We start from the raw sequence: 23840 nt of genomic DNA on the forward strand, positions 1-23840 counted from the left end.
GGATTGCATGGCAATTTTTAATGACACCTTAAGTCGTCAGGATTAAACTGACCTTATCTTTGGGATTATTCAAAAATATTAAAAAATATCTTGATTACATTGTTTTATTTGATCGTTAGAATAAGGATTATTCGAAACAGTATTTACAATGTTTTTTCTGTCAATTTTCACCGGCACTGCTGAAATGTATACTAATTGTTACGAGATCGCGACGTGTACTGTTGTGAAGCTGTAAAGAGACATCGATAATCGTGGTTGCAAGGAAAGGTATTCGCGTAAGAGCAATGATTCAAAGAACTGGGTCATCTCGGTGCATGGATGCGCGTTGGTGTCTTCGGTGGATGTTCACCCAATATAGGGTCATGCTAGGATTGCATGGCTAACAAAGCGTGTTCCGAATTGTAATGAAACTCAGTCTAACGTTAATAGTCGCCGGTTGGAAATGCAGAAGAGAAAACCTCATAACGCCCGAAGGAATTTGATGTCTTGTCAATTTAGACCGCGGATTTTATGCATTTCTGACAAAAATGTGTATCTGCAGTTTGAAACAGGAGAAAGATTTCTCGAAAAACTGAAGAGTATCGATATTATTATATTGGATATATATTCTATTTACTGAAATTATTAAAAAAGAGAACACTCCTAAGTGGCTCCTATTTGTTGCAGTTAATTCAGAAAATTTCGAAAACAGCTGTTTTCAAGGACGTGTGCAAGGATCTTGTCTTTGAGAATACGATTAAAATAAAATAATTCGAAATATCAACATGAATCGCGAGAATTTGACTGCATGTTTCATACACAGTGGGACTTCATTAACCTAAATCCGTTGGGAATCGGATGGCTCGGATAACTGGGACATTCATATAATACATAGGAAATTGCATAGTTTCAATGCTACTAATTATTCATGGCTGTTGTATAATAGATAACTTATGGTTAGTCACGAGTTTCGACAGTGCGAGTTCAGCTTTTCGAAACGAATTCGACGAATATGTGTGCACGCCAAATGCGTAGAATTTACAAGTGCCAAGTAGGATTATTGATTGTTCTGATTTCGGAGAGAGATCAAACCTATTAATCTTATGCAGCACCAATTGTAAAGGATCAGGACGTAATCGTTAGACTGCGGATCTTTATGCAAAATGAGAGTTGTCTGTATCAATTACATGCGATCAGTGATATACGATAATCTAAAGGCTCTTTTACACGGTGCACGATTTTATCGCACATAGTTCATTTACCATCGAACAAAGCATCGTCGCGCAAGTTCGGTTCGTGCTTCCCGCCCGTTGTTGGTGAACGTCAATACAGTACGACTCCATTTATCCGGTGGATAAGACGGATCGGATAACCGGATCATTTTGTTAACCTTCCGTCGGGCGCAACCGATCTGAGAGGCACAGCGCGAAACATTTAGGTACCTCTTCCCCCCCCCCCCCAGGCGACGTTGGCACTTGGATCTCCCAGTAGCTGCCTGTTTTGACGTGCTCTAAGGATCCTTCCCACTTAGATTGTCTTTGACCGTCAATACGGGAAGTTATTCAAGTTTTGTTCAGATAAGCTATATATTTCTTAGCATCGACCCATTGCCATTTCTTTAATAGACCGGTCTGCAGCCAACATGTGGCACATTTTAGCACAATTAGAAGGTTTCTCAACCGATGCATTCAACTTAGCCTCCCAGGTCCAACAGATCGTATCGTAAAGTCGCAATGCCGAAGGTTCGGGTAGCAAGCAAGTATCTGGAAAACACAAGAGACTCAGTCACCCCCACCCTTGGGAAGGGCCCAAAAGGGCGGCCCTACGAGTATAGACGGCACCAAGTGCAGTATTTACCTAACAGCAGTTGTACAAATGAACTTAATTAGGTGTTTATCATGTTTTTTGAATGTGTGCCCGTCAAGCACATTGCGCCCGAACTCGGCGGCCCAGATATTGCGCCCGACGGAAGGTTAGTAAGGGTCCACTAATTCTTCCTCCGCGATCTTTTATTCGGCCGTGTGAACTAAACTGATGTGGGAGGAGTTCACCGAGTAAAGGATTTTTTATATATCAACCAGCCGGACGTCTGGCGCAACACCTTTTTTTGTGTTTGTGCCACGCACAGCAGAGAACCGTCAACACGCTCGAGCTAGGTAGACCGACAGTCTCGAAAAGAAATATTGGAGAATTGAAGAAATTTGGAAAATACAAAACCAGGGTATTAAGGTTCTGTCCGATAGCTTGTTCTGGCGAATATGAAGAATATAAATAAACCCTAATGAGGTCTTTCTAAAATATATGAAATTATATACACGACTTTTATACCTTTTCTTTGCATTTAGTCACATTAACGATCGTAAGTTGACTGCGGATCTTTCTCTATTGATTGCAAGAAACAGAAACTAAATTGAATGTTATTTCTTCCCTTAATAATTTAATATAGAAGAAATGATACATTGATATCTTCAATTTTTTAAATTTTCCAACAATTTTGAATTTTATCTACTCAATTTTGCTATAAATGCGTAAATCAATGAGCCATCTAATCGGAAGTATTCGATTAAACAAACGAAACGATTAGAAGAAATATATTTAACGTAAATCTTCTTGAAACTTTGACCTTCGATTTTACTATAAACTCTCCTTTTTCACCGGTTAGTATAGATAATCGAGGTTCTACTGTATCGTGAATTATAAACAAGCAAATACTATCGTAGAAGATTAACGTTTCCACGAACTTTAAATAGGCAACATCGTTCACTGTTTAGGTCACGTTTCCAAGTGTTTGCATGGGAAACTTTCAGCAACCGTGGTCCTGGTTGAAAACTTTTTGAACTCGGAGGTCTAGCAGGTCTAACATTATCCGGCCATAATTGTTTCCTGTAGCGACGTTTGTATTTACGTGTTCGAAGACAATTGTCCCGCACAGTATCGTGGGCAGGAAACTAGCTGTTCTCATTTACTACTCGTGTAATAAATGATAAATATGCATATAGAGGATTACGATAAAAAAATATATCAAGCATAGTTTGTGATAGAAAGATATTTAATAACATTGTAATGTTAACACTAGAACTATCAGACCAGTCAGAATGACTGGTTTTACAATTTCATTTAAAAATTCCTAAATCATGTTACATTTTTTCCCCCCAATGATGTAATGACTTTTATAGCGATAACTAAAGGAGTAATATAATGAATTTTATTTTTGTTTAATTTATTCAGAATCAAAATAATTTTGTATCATGGCTACCTATATCAATACCAGTCATTTTGACTGGTACTTCTCTAAATAGAAAAGCATTCAATAATTTGTTTACCCTGCACTACGATTTATTCTACGGTTACCGTGATTAGAACTTATTTATCGGTCATAATTTTTCAGAAAAAGAAGGAAATCTATATCTATTGTATGCATACAGGTTCCTTAATGACTATACATGATGAAGGATGGTATACAGATATACATATAGGATATTCGGCAACAGGTGGAACAAATTCTAATGGGTAATCCTGTGCATGTACTAAACTTCTTGATAAACGTACATCAAGGGTGTCGGAACTATTAAAATTTTCTATGGTTGGTAACGTGACAGTGATTGATTTCCAACACGTTTTTCTGGAGTATTTCTGATTCAAGCAGGATATTTTGTGATTCAATTCTGTACGTATGTAAAATGTGACTAACAGTCGTGATATTTAAGAGAGTACACGATCATTTATTATACACATTTATTCAATGCAGCTCGAAGTAGTATTGAAATTATTTATAAATATGCAATATTTATTGGTATGAAGATATGAAATGCACTGAAATGAAGATATTAACGAAGATTTAAATCTTTCTTTCTTTATTTTTTGCAATGGTATTAATATACAAAATAAATTTTATCATTTTATGTTGTTCCAATTTATTATCAGAGAAAGATTTTTCAGATATAATACAAACTTGAAGAAACAGGAATACACGGTTATTGTTTCCGTTTTGCGTTTATTATAGAAAACAATTTGTAATGGCTGCTTTATTACTGGTCATACTACTTACACAAGATTCTCAAAGACAATAAAAGATTATGAAAGTCTTATGAATTATTTATAAAAGGATAGTTTCCTCGGATTTCTATGAAATTTAAATATATACACCCTTTTGTAAATAATTGTCTGTCTTTTTTAAATTGTACTTTTGATTTGTGCTATACTTTCCTTCTCTGTATCTTTTTAGTTGCATCGAAGTTATTTCCCCCTTATATTCGCCCTACTCACTACGCCCTAAATAATATTCATTTTTAAAAACTCTAAGTAAAAATTCGAAATATCGTTGTCCGTCTATTGTAATAATTTAGAAATGAAATTTCACTGAAATTTCACAAAGAAGAATACATGAAATTACGAACTGAAATATGCATACAGCATTACTGGCAAATGTGTATCATTTTTCTTACTTTATTTTCGCTGAAAGATATATCACTTGTAAATGCAACCTGACCTACATATATTATGAATACCTTAGCGGATGTTTTACCGAACCACTTTGTCTGACACACTTTTATATAAGGTCGTTCCAAACCTCGATTTGCTTGTAACTATAAATATTATTTCACGTTCGTCTGTCTCCAAAATGCATAATTTTTTTGTGCAACATTACCGTAACAAAATAAACTTAATATTCTCATAATTTTTATAAAACAATTGAAATATTTTTGAAAAATTTAACCCGCAGAAAGAGTGAGAAAAAATTAATAGTATCAAAGAGTTCGACAAAAATGAGTCTTTTAAAATTTAACAATAAAACTATAATAAAGGGTTCTGAAAAACACTGGAAATTTCTTAACTTTAAACATTTATAACCATTGATCCTACAGGATCCAAATTTGGATTTCTCACATCTTCTCATTCAAATCTACTGAATAACATAGGAAAAAGGTAAAAATTTATAGGAGGAAGGCAAAAATTTCTAGTTGCGCAAGGAAAAGAGCAGCCGTGTGTAGTTTCCAGGTTATGAATAGGCTGCGGATCTTTATGCAAAATAAAAGTTGTCTGTATCCATTTGCAAGGAATAGAAACTATAGTGTTATTTCTTCCCTTAATGATTTGAATAGAGGAGAAATCATATATTGACATCTTAGATTTAAAAAATTTTCCAACATTTTGAATTTCATCTACTCAATTTTGCTATAAGTGCATAAAGATCCGCAGTCTAGTTACGAACAAGAGGGTTAAGAGGAACACCCTGTATAAATATAAGAACGTGTAAGATGTAATATTGCTAGTTTATGCTGCAATTATTATGCTTTGAATTTGTGGTATCTGTCTGCGCAGAAAGATCCACTACAACGATGAAAACTACGTGGCGTTAAACGTAGCGGACAAGTTAGAAGAAGAAAAAATCTTGAGCGGTATCGGGAAACACGAGAAAGCTCGAGAGAAGTATCATCAGCCGCGGAAGAAGCGAAAACGGAAACGGCGTAAAGTTACCAAACCGATTCCCCGCGAAGAGTTTGTCGATCCTGACGAACTTCCCCCGCGTGCACGGTGGACGATCGTCGCGACTGCTTGCCTCCTTCTTGCCATGTCTTTGCTGTTGGTTGGTGTCACGTTGAGGATGGCACCGATTATAGACGACATGGGTAAGTCAAAAATAAACAATTCAATTTCTTGTCTCGTAACTAGATTGCGGATTTTGCAGTATATTATATGTTGCGCAGTTCAGAGTCTTCCAAAAATGTTCGAGTTCTTTGAAAGGATCGGTGCCCGAGATCATTTGGAACGACATTTTCATTTGCAAAAATGAAATGTTAAAAAACACGGACCAATCTGAGCGCGGCTATGGAACGCGATGGCAGGGAGAGTCCGACTCGGAGCTGAGCGAAGCGTTGGCGTCGCGCCGCGATGAAGCAGTGAACAAGAGAAGGAGCAGAAATTGATTTAATTAGAACTCATTTATTCAGCCGTGAATGCAGTTGCTGCTTCCAAATGTGTGTCACTGGGCCATACGGAGACGAACTGCACAGGGACGCTATGGGGCGTACGGCCCCGTCAACGAACTGCACAACTGGTGGTAGTTAACACCCGCGAGCTTCGAATTGACACGTCTTTAGAGATGTTTTCTCTACCGTGGTTCGAACGACACTGATTTTGAATATACCAGGGAGGGGGGGGGGTATTATGCATGTCGAACGACGGAGTAGTCAGACATAAAAAAAGGACACGAGAGGGACCGCTGTAAGACTAGAATGTATTGTCATTCACATGGCAAAACATCGTCTGTCCTTCTTTTAGAAAGTTTCTTACGGGAGGTACAATAGGACAATAGAGACTCGTAAATGCCACGTGTACCACTTGCTGGATGAAAGGATAAACCTTTTTTTTCGAACAATTACCTATCGACTTTACGTGACAATCTGCAGGAAAACCGAAACACGTGTGCCATAAATTCTAGTCTTATAGCGGTCCCTCTCGTGTCCCGTTTTTGTCTGATCACCCGTCATTCAATGTGCGTAATGCCTTTCATACATTCTCCAGAAAAATCTTTCGCATAGTCGGTGTTGTTCCAACCGCGGTAGAGAGAACATTTCTAAAGACGTGTCAATTCGAAGTTGACGGTTATTAGTATGTGTGTTTTAACAGTTCCATTTCTTGATTAATTTGTCGGTATAGATCGTCACCAAATGGCCCACTGTCACACACTTCGAAGCAGCAACAACAGTTATGGCTGAATAAGCGAGTTTTAATTAAATCAATCGCTGCTCCTTCTTTTGTTCAATGTTTTACCGCGGCGCGACACCAACGCTGCGCTTACAATTAGCGAAATCTGCCTTCGAGCCGAACTCCTCCTCGCCATCGCGCGCCGTGGCCGTGCTCTGATCCGTGTGTATCGTTATCAACTCCTTAACAGAACCGAGGCGTACATTCTTGCAATTGAAAATGTCGATTCTTTTGTATATTATCTAAATCTTGAAGGAAAATATTCTCGGTCTTTCCAAAAATCCTCGTGCTCAAAGAGATAAATTATTTTAATCATTCTATTTTAAATTTCGCATAATCGTTTTTTTTATAAATATGTAAAATCCGTAGTCTACTTATGATTCAGATGACCAATGTGAGGCATTAACCAGTCAAAGAAAATATGTCCTATTTTTGTCAGTTGTATGTCGTACTAAAAGTTCATAACAATTGGCGTACCTCATTTGGGCAGCTTCTCTTGTCAGAAGCGTGGGTGTAACCCTTTATATTCATTTTGTTCCTTGACATTTCTATTGACACTTTGTTTTTTCATGGAATAACATTTTTAAACACATTGCACGATATATGAGAACACATTTTTTCATCAAAATTTCCGTTTGTTTTCATAAATTAATTTTAAACTTGCCATTCATTTGGCTGATTGCTAATATAATTCAGCTTCCATAGATAATATTTAATACATCACACGCGATAGGGTTTAGTATATCATACCGTAATATGATAGGATTTCTCATGGTGTTTACATTTAATTAACTTTCTTTACACTTAGCTGAACTATGCATATAAATTAGAATTCTTTATATACTATTAGATGATTGAATAAGTTCGTGCTCGATTTTCATAGACGTCGCAAACTGTGCTGCATGGCGGAGTGTAAAAAAGATTATATATAATAAATATATAATATATTTAATAAAAATTATATATTCTACAATTAGGAAAGAATGGTGATTAAATTTATTAATAAAGCTGTATTCTTTAAAATTTAACCATTGAATTTTATTTTCAAATCGGGCACGAACTTATGCCATTATTTGATATATTAAAATCGTAGACAGGATTCACTGAAAAATAGAATTTTCTTAGTAAACATGCAGTCCATGTATAACATTGAATTTGCACAAATTGTTAGGCAATGGCGTGGTGAAAACCAACGTGTAAAAAGAATATACGATTCCATTTAAAGCGGCGCGGCGCTGCAGTAACAGCTTGCAGGTGCATTTCCGAGATAGTATAAAAACGAGGTCATAGGGAAATAGATTTCTGTAGTATACAACTTTCTTTCCGTTATTCTTTCTTTAACAATAGACCTACGCTATTTATCGTCATCACACGAGATGTTAAAAATAATTTTATATAATAATATGCAATTAATTTTTTTATATTATTAATATGATATTAATTTTGACTATGCTATAATAAATGAAAATATCAATCGTATAGAGAAGATGTAACTAATATATAATTACACATGAAAGTTAAAAATTTACGGTTTTATCCACAGTTTATTTGACTTCTCAAGAAAGAGTTCAAATTTTCTGAGTACGTGTACTATTGAAGAGAGTTTCATTAACGTGTCTGTTCATTGCATGCAGTTTCTACTTCGCATACATATATACGAATCTATAAATGGATACAGATAGATAAATCCTTAAATTCAATATCGTTAAAAACGTAGCAGATAAAAATATATTTACCCCCTCCATTTACCCATCGTCTACTTTTCAAATGAGACATAGGTGCCTTAAATAGATGAACTCTGACCCTTTGAATGGATAATCAAATACCAGATCAAGCCGAAGGCAACTTTAGTGAACTATTGAACTCATTTTCGATGTTTAGTAACACCGAAATAATGTTCACACGTTATTAATTTGTTACATTCGTAAAATAGAATAAATTATAGAGATAACATAATTTATAATTGGTCGAGAAATCTATCACTAATCAGTTCCAAGTCGCGATACTCTCGGTGCTTCATTAAAAAAAAGTAATTCACGTACCCCTATTTTAAAAACGTTCATTACAAGGTGATTAATTAAATCAAATTAATTATAAGTCGAAGAACTAAGAGATACATAAGGATCATTAGTGCTGACAAAAATATTCAGGTGACACAAGCTCCGAATAATTATGACAATTAATCATGGAAATACAATTATTTTATTTTATTTATTAGTACTGGTAAAATATCTTATAGAATCGAAGGATCTTTCACGTTCAATATAATTGGCAAAATTTATTTTAATATCTTTTATTATAATATTATAATTTATTGTAGTAATATATCACATATATATTACGAATTTTGCAATGTAATAAGATTTTCTAAAATTCAAGATAAACTATACGTACTCTCAAAGTTTGATTTGTGGTTTGCAACATTATCAGAATATGCCTAAGCTATTTAGGGTAGAACCCTAGGGACAACAGTTCTCCATAGTGACGATGAAATATGCAAACAGTCTCAGGAGATTCTATCTCGTATCTCATGTCAGTAGGTTAATGTTTCATTGCGACAATGTGTAACGTTTTATCGGAAACTTCGTAACAACCTTTACAAATCAATAAATTCTTTTTATTAAAGTTCTTTTCGTGGTTTACGACTAGACGGCGATTCTTTTGCATTTCAGACAAAAATGGTTTGGCAAAATGCAAACCTATAAAGAGTATTCTACTTACTACAATTATTAAAGGCATTTCAATAATATCAGTGTTTTAAAATACATATCTTATTTTCTACATCCTAATTTTAATAATATCGCGTGTCTCTCAATTGACTCGGGCGATTTTTAGTTTGCATAAAGATCCGCAGTCTATTCGTAACTTGATAAACCAACATGTAAAAAACTTTTTAGTAAAAAGCTTCGTTGTACAGCAAAACGCGAGCACCCAGTATATTCAGTATCCGCGAAAACTGTGTCAAATTGACACAAGGGAGAGATGAGGGTTAAACTATCGGTTGCACAGCGTTTTGAAGACAGCGACCCAGCATCATTTCGAGAGGTGGCAGCGTTTTGGAAGAGAGGTCACATTTCAAGGCTTGAAGGTTCTCCAAACGTCCTACATTTTTTCGTAAAAGTGGCGGCCATAACGTTTGGCCAATTAACCGGTGAAGATGGTGCGACCATGGTCGATTGCACTTGCAGTACGGTATTCAGCACGAAAAAACACTTCTCCGGATTTATATGTACCAGGAATACATGCGCGACCACACAGAAACATGTCCGAGGGAACAGAGCGAGAGAGAACGAGAGAGAGAAAGCGAGAGAGCGAGAGAGAAAGAGAGTGAGAGACGCGCACATGCAGCGTGCGAGCCCAAAGACGTTCCGCGCCTTTAAATTAAAGGCGCACGTCTGTGAATTCTCCAGTCAGCCGTCGGATTTCCGTACTAGAACCACGCTGAAGATTTCATTCCGTGATTTGCTCGTTCGAGCCTCCCTCGTCTTGGTTCTTCTGAAAGTTCGCGATAAGCTCCGGGACGCTATAACCCTGAAATGGTATACTTGTTTCTTCAGACTACCAACTGTGATCAAGAAACCGGACTCTGTCAGTTTCAAGGTATAAGATCTTTACCGATCACTTCTTTGTATCCTGGTGCATCAGTTTGCTGACATCGAGCCGCGAATGTCTCGATATGTGCCACAAACAATTTAGTAGAGCTGTGTACGTGTTTGCAATTTTCCATTCGGCTTGAAAAAAAAAACAAAAGATTCCTTGTAGCTTCTTCTGGTCTCCAAAAGTGTAGAAAAGAATATCCGAAGAAAATGATGTTCAATAACTAATTAAAGGGTTGCAGAACTGTTCGAATTGCTATTTTAACGCAGAATATAGCGATTGGTAGCGGAGTTGCTAGCTGATTGGTAGAATCTTCTTTGAACATTTCGTGTTAAAATATTCGCAGCCCGATGAAAATACATTGATGCACGAGGGTAAAGAGAAGTGATCAACAAAGCCAGCAAATTCTATCTGATACTGTCGCAAGGAAACTGAGTCCGGCTTGTTTTTTTATCACAGCTCATATAATACATTGCACAGCTTCCTGAAAATTCTGTAAGAATTGACTAAAACACTGTTACATGAATAGATTGAGACTATATGATGAAAATGTGAGAAAAACCAGTATACAGATCATTTTGCTGGGATCATAAGAGACCCCTATGATACCATTACAGGGTTAACTTGCCGAGCTGACGGTTGATAGTGTTACTAGGTCGTACAGTGTACCTCTAAAGTGAAACGAGTGCCAAACATATCCTTCTTTCGAACAAACGCTTCGACTTTGTGTCGATATTCTATTTTCGATCGATGAAACTTCTCCATGGTCACGTGTACTTTGTTGAGCCTTTTATGCAACAGCCGTGTAGGTCTCTCAGATAGCAATGAAATTGTTTCTTCAAAGTAGACATAGATTGCTAGGCGATTTCGCAGGGAAACTTTAAAAATCTGAAATATCCCGTGGTTAGATAAAGCACACGTTGACATTTTTGGAAGGTGATAACATGGTGATAAAAACTTACGTTTCATGGTATTTTACTGGTAATCGCGTGCGGGTTGAATAATTTGATCTGGTCCAGCAGGCTGAAGGTAATTTAATAGTTGTACAAGGTAGTTGTACAACTTTTAATTTGAACACGTCTACAAGGATACTGGCCAAGTAATTGGATTAGAGCGTCTCAAAGCGCGGTGGGATTTTGAAAAAGATTTACTTAATTACTAGACCGCGTTTTTCCTTTGTTGGTGAGCAGTAAATTTGTTCGACTATTAGTTGGAAACTATTTCCTTATTACGATGTTAATAATAACTGTTCAAGTTAATTGTTTATCAATTCGGACAAATAATAATCATTCTAAATTTATTCAGTAAAATGAAAAACATAGCATAAAATCGATTCATTTAACTGTTATTTGCTACGTTTATCAATTCGGACTGTAAATTGTCAGGATGGAATTTATTTGAACGTGTAATAATTATTTTAAATTTATGTAATATAAATATACATCAATCCCAATTCATTCGTACATTCTTATAACATAAAATAAAAAATAATGCGAAAAGCTGACAGGGGATATACAAGTTTATTCTTCGTTATTAAGTACGTCGTATATTGAAAACGTGAACGGTCACGTCACACGAGTGATTTTATTATGCGATTGATAATATGCAGATACGCCTCTTTGTGGATCCTGCATAAATTGAGCAGGAGTTAATATCGAGGATGTCCTCCTGCGACATTCAAACATCAATCTCGACTGTAGTACTTCGTGTTCCCTTGGTGCAGCAATTTTGCATGCAGTGATATATTAAAATTTGTTTACGTATGAAACTTCGTCGGGCTGAAATTTTCAATTGAATTTTTTACGTCAGTTGAATAACTGTTAGATTTGAACATATTTTTGGTAAAAGAAATATTTCCTTGTTGACGTGTTACATTAAGCTTTTAAATCATGTAAATTCATAGATTATTGCAGTTTCATGCTGTTTCGATCTTTATGTGAAAGTAAGTGATACTTCTCCTCTGTTATTCGATTAATAGGTAACATTTTACATCTTGATTTTGTGATATCGAAACGTTATCGATTAGTTGATCAATCATACACTTCCTGCGAAGTATTTTGCATTGATGTAGAAAAAAATAGGAAAGAGTTACAGGTAAGAAAAATAATGAACACTTCTTTTTACATAAGCAATATCGTCGACTACATCGTTTGCAATCGATAGAAATGCAATAGCTTCTAAATCTTGAACTTCTCGATTATATTTTCCTCCATATTTGCTGTACAATATTTAAAGATGCGAAGGTGTATTATAAATTATGAAGTGCATCAATCTGATACAGTTTACTATTATTTAAATTCGATGATTGTCAGATTGAAATTTCAAAATGTAGAAATAAAATTTGTTAGTAAATCAAATTTTAGTTACGCTTCGTATTCATGTTTCCAGCATATGCTATGCATTGTTTCGTTCCACGCGGATACGCATATCATTTTTCAATTCGATCGAATAAATTTCAAAACCTCACCATCTCCTCAATCTAACGAAACATAAAATTATGCTATCGAAATTGCAGAGACACACCTGCATGAGACGATAGAAACATAGTTATAAATTTCGCATCTGTTAATCAGTTTATAAAATAATATCAATGCAAACTACAAATTAGCGTTTACAAATATTACAAATATTAGGGCATGTGTAGGGTGTAGTTCACACGCCAAAGTGATACAATTTTTCGACGTGTACACATGTCTGACGAAGCTTAATCTTTTAACTCCAATCTGTTCTCATACCCTGGAAACGAGTACCAGAAACGTACGTGCGAGAACAACAACCTAACAACAGGCTACATTGCTTGGCCTACTACCCTGCTCTGACCTACTGCCCCACTACAATTTTGTCACACAGATCATACACACCTTTGACAGACACAGAATCATTTGAAACACTTACCTGTTCATCCGGGCTATTTTTAATTTTGCCACTATTCAACCTAGCGACTCAAATGTCACGAAATGTGGTTCAATACCCAAAATTTAACGAAATATGCTAGACGATCTTTTAACAGATTCGTGATTGAACTAAAAGACAAGTATTTTAAGAACTCGGTTTATATAAAAGTTTCATTGTAATTTTCTAGGTGGTAGTAAGGCAAACTAGGATAATGGGTTGTTGCTCTTCTATAGACGTTTCTATAAATAATACTTTCTCCGTAGCACACAAAAAAGTTTATTACTGAAAACTTGAACCACGTGTATAGGAACTTCTACTATCCACACTTAGTTGGAGGAGACAGTACTGTGAAACGTTTTAATAATTCTTTTTATGTTTTTGTTGAAAACTGTTAAGAATTAGGAAGACCTGCAGTGTATTTAATGATTCGACTTAATTTTCATGCAAATTGAAAATAGTTTACATCAATTATAAGTAGACAGCGGATTTTATGCATTTATAACAAAAATGAGTAGTAAGTAATTAGTGTAATATGAAACAGTGAAAATATTAGAAGAATTTAGAAATGCTGTCATGTTATTTTCAACCTAGTAAACATATTAAGAAAGAAAATAAATTTCTATTTCACTAAAGTCTGTTGTAATTCAGGTGGAAAATTTTTTTCCTTAAAGATCAGCTGTCTAATTATAAGACAGAAGATAAATAAAAATGTACTTCTTCTGTTAATAATCGTAATAAGCTGGAAATAACGTAATAATATACTCACTTTTGTCATAAAATCCATAATATTCACAGTCTACTGATAACTATTAACTAATGTCATATATGTATGTGTATATTTATTGTTAGACTAGATATATCAGAAAATTCAAGAATTTCTGAGATACTTACTTTATATATTGTATTTACAATACCTGAGATGTCACTTTGAATAAGATATCAGAGAGAAAGATTATCTCGATAATGCAATGTAGCTACTTGAGAATGAACTTCTGACAGTTATTCTCCTGGGGTGGCTGCGTGGAGTATTGGAAAGTAAGGTATCGAAGAGAAGAGCTGTCATTGTTAGTTAGGCCTGTAGCCTCAACCAGTCTTGCTTTCAACACTAGAACTTTCAGGGCTCTATACATATAAATTACAAATGCTGGCAACGGAGATGTTACCTAAATTCCAATAAACCTCGTAAAAATATGCACTGCTATCAAATATGCTGCTATTCCTAAAAAACACAATTTTATTAAATATACAGAGTGTAATTTTTATTAAATGTTCATTGTCAAAGACAGAAGTTGAAAAACGAAAGTGTGTGTCATTTCTCTTGAAAATTTTAATAAATCCGAAATGAGGCAAGAAGATTCTCAAAATGTAGGTAATTTCTTCACGGTTATGTGTATATTTCACCATTTTTATCAGAAACGAATAAAATCTGCAGTCCAGTTTTTAAAAGAAGTGTTTAAAGAAATATTTACTGTCATATAAGATACATACGGGTATACCAAGCTTTTGGTAACTAATGGTAGAATCGGAAACCAGATGATTCTAAATATATCAAAAAGTATGTCGAAAATGTACAATAAAATTTGTTCTTATGATGTTTTGTTTTCGAGAAAATCGACTTTGAATGTTCGTCGAGTGCACGTGCACTTGACTCGCGACCTGACGCATCTCTGTACTGCTATAGCTTACTGTTCCGGTTTAAATTTGCGTTTATTGCCCTCGGTAATCAAGATTGCAAAATAAAACAGGATATTAACTTATGATAAATATTATTGTGATAAACATGGTAAATGTTGCCTATTCCTTAACTAGAAATTAGAAATCCATATTAATATTATGTATCATATTGTTTTTCTCTGTAAACGAATAGCTGAAGTTATAATAGCTGTCCACTCTACGCCTAGTTTGAAGGAGTGGGATGAAAAGCTATTAGGATTTCAACTATCTACTTCCGAAAAACAGATAATAATACTTCACGTGTGGGTGAAAAACTTCAACGTTACTTATTCAGATAGGTTCCCACACACCCTATTAAAATATTTAACTCTCGTATGTCCCCGGGTAAAAGTTTACCCATTCTATTTTAGACACTGTAAAAATTTTTAGTTCACGATTTTGTTGCTACACATGATACATTTATTTAACACGTTTAATACTGTATTAAGCACAATGTATCTTCTTGTAAAATCTGCAAAAAACACTGTTACAGTAAAATTATTAGTTCTCCGAATATCCTGTTATTTATTATAATTTTACACAACACGTGCACAAAATTAATTTGATTTGTTTTCCGTGATATACAAAGATCATCACATATGTATGTATGATGAGTAGACCGCGGATCTTTATGCAAAATAAAAATATTGCGCAATGATTGTGGGCAGCAGGAGTTAAATAAAAATTCACTTCATCCCTTAATAGATTTTTTACATTGAAAACAGGATAACAATATTCTTACATTTCTCGAATCTATCACTGTCTTATATTTCACACAACCAATTTCTTCATAAATGCATAAAAATCCGCAGTCTAGTGATGAGCTTAAGAATAAAACAGAAATCGAATTGCAGTGTAAAATGTAAATGTAAAATGTAAAGAAAGAGAGAGAGAGAGCAGAAAAATTCTCGAAATTCCTGAATATTTAAGGTAGGCATGCCAAACACGCGGCTCGTCGACAAGCAGTTTTCGGCCCGACCAAAAACTTTGAAATTGATGACAATTTATAGGTTTTACACTCCAAATTCACCCTTTTGCAAGTGAATTTCGCCTTTCTGTACATCAATTTCACCCTTCCGCAAATAAATTTCACCCTTTGCAAATCAAATTCAACCTTTCGTAAATCAAATTCAACTTTTTGCAAATCAATTTCACCCATTACAAAAACTTACTTAGAAATACTTTATTTGTAAATGGTTGAATTTGATTTGCAATAGGGTGAAAATTAATTTGCAGATGGGTGACATTGATTTGTAAAAGGGCGAAATTGATTTACAGAAAGGAGAAATTGACTTGCAGTAGGGTGAATTTGGAGTGCAAAACCTGTACAACTGGAATTAATCGAAATGCAGTTTGATTCCGTATTGGAACAGAAATATATGGACGTTGTGATTCCACATTTCTACAATTATTTATCTGTCGACCGATTTCCCGATATGTTATGTGCAATTAGACGTATTTCAGTTATGTTCGGTAGCAGTGGTAGAACATATATGAGCGAACCACTATCTTCAACGTTAAAAAATAATAAAACTGCGGAAAGGTCGAAGTGAACAAACCAGCGTGTGTACAATCAATTTAAAAAATAATTCAACAAATTCAACCAACTTTTTAAAATTTCGTTACTGAAAAACATTCCCATATTTCTTCGAAACAAACATGAAATGCTTTTATTCAAATAAAGTAAACTTGAAAAAAACAACTTTTGTACGTATGTTATTTTATATGTGTAACAGCAACGTGTTAATAAAAAAAATGTGTTTTCTTTTTATTTCGAGTCTGCTTTTTTGTATTACGGCCCTCGAATTAGTTTATAATACTTAATGAGGCTCTTGGGGTGGTAAAAGAGTTTGACATGCTTGCTTTATGGAACATTTGATAATACGTATGATTAATGGTTATTTATAGAATATTGAATTGAAAGCAATTAAATTATGTCTACCAGAGTTCACCACACTTCGCAGGAGTAATTTAGGATTAGAGGTTAAATTTCCGTAAATATGTGGTATATTATATCCTATATACAAGAAACGTATACAACAGTTTAAGAGGAGGTAGAGGATTTTCGGACGAAACTACGTTCTATGGTTCTGAGGCACTGCGATCAGGTTAGGCAGTTTGTCCGACCCCTACATGCCTGATCTTGCACATATTAATTTACTCTAGGGCATTGAACATTGGTCACAGCTATAGAGGTACCTGACCTAAATCCGCCTGACCCGAGTACAGGGAGGAAATGCAAACGACTTCGCAACAATAGCAAACCCTAACTTTTGGCAGTTCTCTTGAGACTATGTCAAGAGAGTTAGCATATTTGTTCTGACGTGAATAAATGTCTTTCCTAGAAAATCTGAAATTGCCTGAAAATTTATATACAGTTACTCGAATTAATATTCGGACGCTCTAAAAAAGACGGTAATTTTTTTAATATTGTACTATACGATTTGAACTTTTTTGGGAAGCTAGAGCAATTAGTTTCCTACGGGATGTGAAAAGAAATTTTTTCAAAAATTGCAATTGATCGGAATTGTAAGAAAAATACTAAAAGGTGCATTTTAAAACTTTTTTATGTGGGCCTATATTGAAAATTTTAAAAATTTCTCTAAAATCAACATCTAAATGTCTACAGGTTAAGAAAACTCTTTACAAGTCCGACGTCTTTGATAGTTAATTGTGAATAGAATCATTCGATTTATAAAGCTCGGGATAAATTTTTTTCTTTTGCCTTCTTTATGAGTTTGTATTAATATTTTAATATAAACCAGATTGTTGCACGACTCTATGATTTATATTTCCCTTGGATTTATATATTTTACCTTAATTTACTGTAACTTAAATTAGAAAATGAAAGGCGTCGACAAAAGATTTAATAGAAACAATTAAAAATATTGACTTTAAAAGATTTATTCCGTGTATGTATATCAGTCGATCATCAGGTTCATGGTCATGACAGATCGTCAACGTGTACGACACACATCACATTTAGAAAGTTGTGGGCACAAGTATAATTAAATTTCCTAATTAAATTCACTAACTAAATTATTTTAATTAAATCCACTACTATTATATGCCTTGTTTGAACAGAAAACAAAGTTTCAGAGACGAGATATTTTCTACAATTGCAATTCAATTTTAAGGAAATGAATGCAAATGAAATGTCAATTTTAATAAGACCAACAGTGTAATTCCTTACGCACTTTAGTTGTAATAAATTTGATAATACAGTCTTATTTACCGGATGAAAAATCGTTCACAGAATAATTAATATCCAACATTAAGTCATCTCATAAATCGTGGAAAATGTACAAAAATATTACTTACAATTACTTTTAGTCATTGATGTATTAACCAATATTTTTAATAACGTTTTCCCATTTATTATTCAATTTTTAATTCCTTTTCCATGAACTTCGTTGGGGTTTCAATTTAAAAACTTTTGCCTTCGTTAAAGCTTTTAATCCGTCTACATCAAACGTTGTTGGTCGATATGATTTTATTTTATCAAAAAGGTAGAAACTTTCAGTTAAATTTCTAATTTCCAGACAATTTATACTGGTCATAAAAATCCACAATTCAAACGTTAGTAAATATTAATAATACCTTCATATCATGCTGTTTATTAGCAGTATTGTCTAGCTCGTAATTGAAGAGAGGAAAAATGGTATTAGTTTCCTGGACCAGCGGGGATGTATATAATTACTACGTGTATTCCCACGTGCACACTAAATTTAGTTTCTGGTTACCATAGTGGAGCAGAATGTTATCTACCGATGAGGATCATGAATTTCTGAAATGTGTGAATTCGTTGGACAGGCTGTCCCTATTAACCCTTTCATACTATCTATACTAACCCTTTCATATTATCCAATCCAACATTCTTTCTCTCTTCTTATTTTTGTTTTTTCTCATATTTTATAATTTTCATATTTTGTTAATGTTCGTGGAATGTTTTACTCCATTTCGATTTAAAGGTACTAGAATCATTTATTTATTATAGAATACAAATGATTAATGTCTAATGTTCAGATATCTATTCAGACGAAAAACATTTTTTAATTCCTACTATTATAATTTTTTACAATTATAATTTTGTACGTATTGGATGTGAAAGAAGTTTCATTAATTTTTAAAGAAACAAAAGGGAATAGTTTCAGCAGGGTATGCTAGAGTGAACGTAATTGGTTTTAGAACTTCGTTCGTTATGGCATTTGTTCGTTCTAGCATATACTGAAAACTGAAATATATAGGGTAATCCATTCCAGGGCACAGTGGAAAGTAAAGTTTCCGTTCGATACAACGATCTCAACAGGTAAAGTTCACTGTAAAATGAAAAAAAATAGCATAAAATCGATTCATTTAACCGTTATTCACTATATCAATTTTGATGTGCATAAGTGACATTGTCGCCACTAAGCTAAAAATATAGTTTCACCCCTTACGATTTTGTCATAGTTGCAATGATTCGAATTTTTCTTTGTTTCTTTATTGATTTAGTAACATTTATGATATTCATTATATGCACATTTTCTTCAGTGCTAAAAGAAATAAATGATACCATACTCTCTTGTCTCCAGAATTGGCTATAGAAACGACATTCTTGTTCAATATTTTTTGTAATGCCTATCCATCTATGTATAGTAACGTTTGCAATATGCATTTACCATGAAATTGTAACAGTAGCTTAATCTGTCCTCGCATTGCGGAGGTACGTGTACTCATCAGTGGATAACATTCTATCCCACTCTGTTAACCTAGAAACTCAATTTAGTGTACTCATGAGAATACAAGCAGTAATTATACAATGACTCCCTATTGGTCTAGACGACTAATAGCAGCTCTTTCTTTCGCTCATTAATCATATAGCTTTAATAATACGTACCTTCAGTATCCTACATGTACTGAATTAACTACGAAAAGAAATGGAGTAACTTCGTATTTTACACAGCACTATTATTATTATTATTTATTTATTGCTGTAAACCATATATTTTATATAACGTATACATTAGAAACTATACAATATACGGTTATGTTATAATTCTCTTTTCCTGAAAAAGGTATTTTCTTTCAGAATTTGTTATCTTGATGACTCGCTAATTATATTAATTATTACGTCCCATAAATACCTAATGCGAATTTCGTTTCATACTTTTGCATGACGAAACACACTATAAGAAGTATTAGTCTTCTCTGTATAATAATGTTAATCGCATAAATATTACAAGCAATGGCATAAATAATAAATAAGTAAAAATTATTTCCCGAGAACGCGCGCGTGAAAAAAGTGGTCACTAATCTTGGGACGACCTCGCAGAAAAGCAATAATCATTTCCAGCAATTATTGCATTAACAAAATGGAGAATTTCGGCAAAAGCAATTCTGTATTCCACAGTTTACCCTCGGCGGTTCAATATTATAATCACGAGCGCTTCTGCAGCAAGGTTTATGTGCAGACGCGAGTGGTAAGGCTGTTAGAAATGGCACGTAATCGTTTTATTGCGGGAATCGTGTATAGCCAGGACCCTCGGACAGCCGGTAACCAGATGTGTCAAAGTGACCATCATTTGGTGTTTGACCGTTAGCCGCAAGCTATGGTTGCAACCCGCTGCTATGGTAGACAGAAGGAAGCGACGATGAACGCTTTCGCTACCACCGTTTAGCAAATTTTCTGCCAGAAATTGACGCTAATTTTTGTTCAGTAGATGGAATTATCAATGTTTATAAACGAACCATGTATTTAACAAAACATATTACATGTAACACAAACGGCGTTCAATTAACGACTGACAAATGTTCAAACAAACGTTCCTTCATGCACATTTATTTCTTTATTTCACTCTACCAATTTCGTTTTATACATTTTTGCCTCTCATTATGTTTCTTTCTCATTCTCACCACACATATCCACAAATTCACCCCCTTGTTTTTATTGAATGCATACTTGTATCTCATTTACAAGAAAAACAATAATTGTCATAATTGATTTTCATACATTACACGCACACACATTACCTACCACGCACACTCCTACTATGCTCGCTCATTCCATTCGAAGGTTTTGTTAAACGATTTTAACAAGACGTTTAAAATATACAGATCTTCTTAACAAAATTTTGTTCGAACATGTCTGTCTCGTTTATCAATATATTCACCAATATAAATAGTGTTATTCCATAAATATGACGTTGATTACGTCGCTAGTAGCTGTGGTAGAAAAAAATACGATATCAAAAATAGGTTGAGAGTGATACTATAATACATCGTGTATAAATTATTATCTATTAGAATGCAGAATAGCGTGTCCATTACTTACCGTTTCTACTTGTGAACACGAACGCGCGCGCGTCACATTTATCTTCGAGATTGATTTTCTGGAAACCGTAGTTTAGTTTGATTGAAATGTTCTCATTTATGTTATCAATGAAATGTAACGTTTTCATCACGTAAATTTATTCTTTTAACACTGCTTCACTTCGAAAAATTGATAAATTTTCTTTTCCTTCATTCCTCGTTAGTAATTCTGAAATATAAAAGAGTAAAAAATCACGTTAAAAATTTAAAATATTTCCCTTTTAAATTCTATTAATAATAGAAGTTGATTTATCTATTGATGCTTTAAACCAAATGGTATATTTAGCAAATACAATGATATTACATGTAGCTGTAACAAGGTAGTTTATATACATATATATAACTTGAATAGATTAAAAATTATACCTATAGATACAGTTCATTTCAAAAAACAAATATTGGTGTCAAGGTAAACACATAAACTTGTTCTTATTTTAATATTTCTAAATTACTTTTTGAGTGATGAATCTATTTAAATTGTACGAAGAATTACATACCTTGTCGATGCAGTTATTTTAGTCTTCGCTCAACAAACAGTTTTCCCGGAACAGTTGTTTTTAGATTTAATAGTCTTTCAAAGGCGGAGGAGAATATGTTTTTTCACGCAGGGCTTTCAAAGCCGTTTGCATTTTTTAGATATGGACGTCAACAGATACAAAACAATGTGTGTCAAGTATCTTTTAAAGCACTGTCAGTTTGTCTGAAAAGTTTGAAACCTCTTTTATGTTTACACGTAACCTCAAAATGGTTTGAAACTTCTCCGACAAACCGACACTTTGTATACGCGTATTTCATCAAAGTTCCCGTTTCACGCTCGAGTAAGGTCCCTTGTAATTTGTGTAGTATTCTTCTAAATATAGATCCACGAGAATTCGCAATTAACTTGATTCCTAATGACCAAGTTATAGAATTCCCGGACAATGGTCGTTCAACGAATTTGCCTTGTAAAATCGTTAACGATGTAGGGTTCAGGCCATTATTACCATCTGGTTCTTGCTCCGACTCATAGAATCATTAATCTTTACATCGGGGTTCGAACGTTATAAATCAAATGTGTCGTGTCAATTACATTAACTGGCGTGGAAAAAAACTCTTTGTAGAAATCAGATATAACAGTAATTCTACTACATGTCATATTCTTTGTAAGTAAACTCTCGATAAACATTTATCTATTTATAAATATGTAGACTGCGGATTTATATGCAAAATAAAATTTTCCTGCATTAATTGCAAGTTAGACATTTGTAAATTTGGAAATCCGATTTGGAAATTTTACAACAGTATTTTGAAAGTTTTTAAATATATTCACTGTCTTGAACGGTGTGTACATTTCTTAAAATAGCATAAAATCCGGATGAATAAACTAGTAATTATTTTAATCAACTAAACTTTTAAAAAAGCAAAAAAGTTGTCGTATAAATCTATTGGCACCCTTTTACTTAACTTCAACTGTACAAATAAATAAAACTTAGTTTCTGGTTTATAAGGATTACAATTTAGTTTTATTGTAATTGTCTATTCTTTATTAGAAATATATCTATCACAAATTATTATTTAAATTTATTATTCCATAGGCTTTCGTATTGAATGCTCGATTTTAAAAATACCAGACTTATTTAAAGATAAGCTTTCCTATTGTATGATCAACATTAAAAATATCGAATTTATGTAAGGATAAGCTTTCTTATTGAATGTTTAATTTTGAAAATATCAAATTTACTAAAATCGATATATGTTTACGTCTAGGATTTGCGCTCCATCAGAAAACAAATCGATGATTAATTGTTTTCTCGATTGAATTTACTTTTCTGTAATAACTTTTCAAAATTACGTACGGTACGTTTCCTCGAGGAACGTATAGAACCTAGAGTATAGACTCTATAGTGGCGCAAAAGCGGACCACTGAAAAATGAGAACGATGCTGAGGCTTTTGTGCCGTCTGCAGCCATTGTTGAAAAATTGCTTTCATATAGATAGCGTGCGAGATCGCTGAAATCCGTGCACGATGTTTACAAAGACGACATTAATCGGAATATATGTCTGTTATTTTTCTTTTACGATATGGGAATTTCGAACATTTATTTTATGCTAAGAAAATAATCTTGTACAGATAACATAATAAACCGCGCACCAAAAGATTATAATATTTTAGCATATAATATTATAATATCTATATAAAAGACATAAATAATATTATTTGATTTTTACGAGGTAACGAGCAAATAATCATGCGAAATTTTAAATGCAGATAGATTGAAGAATTTAGGAATTTGACGTATACAAACAAACATAATAACTAAGTTATTTTATTATGCATTGTGTTTCGAAGATTTCTGTTTATATTTAGTTCATATAAACGTGTTTAAAATTATTAGGTTAGTAGCTCTTAAAAATGTAATTGGAAGGAAGCACATTCGTAATTAAGGTATGTTCTGATTCACAGAATACTCGTTAATAAATTTAACTGCACATATACCTCGTTTCTATATTAAGAACGCTTCAATCGATTTTAAAACGGAAAGGTTTCAACACAGAAATTAAACAGAGAAAAAAGGTACACCTGCGTACGTATTGCTAAAAATACTGAATGTAAAATA

The 23840-nt window shown here is 33.8% G+C and overlaps 2 protein-coding genes across 2 annotated transcripts in view; both read left to right on the forward strand.

Annotated features, from left to right (window-relative positions):
* The window catches only part of LOC143216409 (uncharacterized), a 78815-nt gene that overhangs the window by 13506 nt on the left and 41469 nt on the right, over window positions 1-23840 (forward strand). The window contains exon 3 of the mRNA XM_076439424.1: window positions 5302-5609. Within this exon, the coding sequence (XP_076295539.1) occupies window positions 5302-5609 (308 nt within the window). The remainder of the gene's footprint in view (window positions 1-5301; window positions 5610-23840) is intronic.
* The window catches only part of LOC143216410 (uncharacterized), a 47158-nt gene continuing 28933 nt past the window's right edge, over window positions 5616-23840 (forward strand). Inside the window, exon 1 of the mRNA XM_076439427.1 lies at window positions 5616-11313. The gene's annotated coding sequence lies outside the window, so the exon portion shown is untranslated. The remainder of the gene's footprint in view (window positions 11314-23840) is intronic.

Source organism: Lasioglossum baleicum, chromosome 15 (genome assembly GCF_051020765.1).
Source record: "Lasioglossum baleicum chromosome 15, iyLasBale1, whole genome shotgun sequence".
Taxonomy (NCBI): domain Eukaryota; kingdom Metazoa; phylum Arthropoda; class Insecta; order Hymenoptera; family Halictidae; genus Lasioglossum; species Lasioglossum baleicum.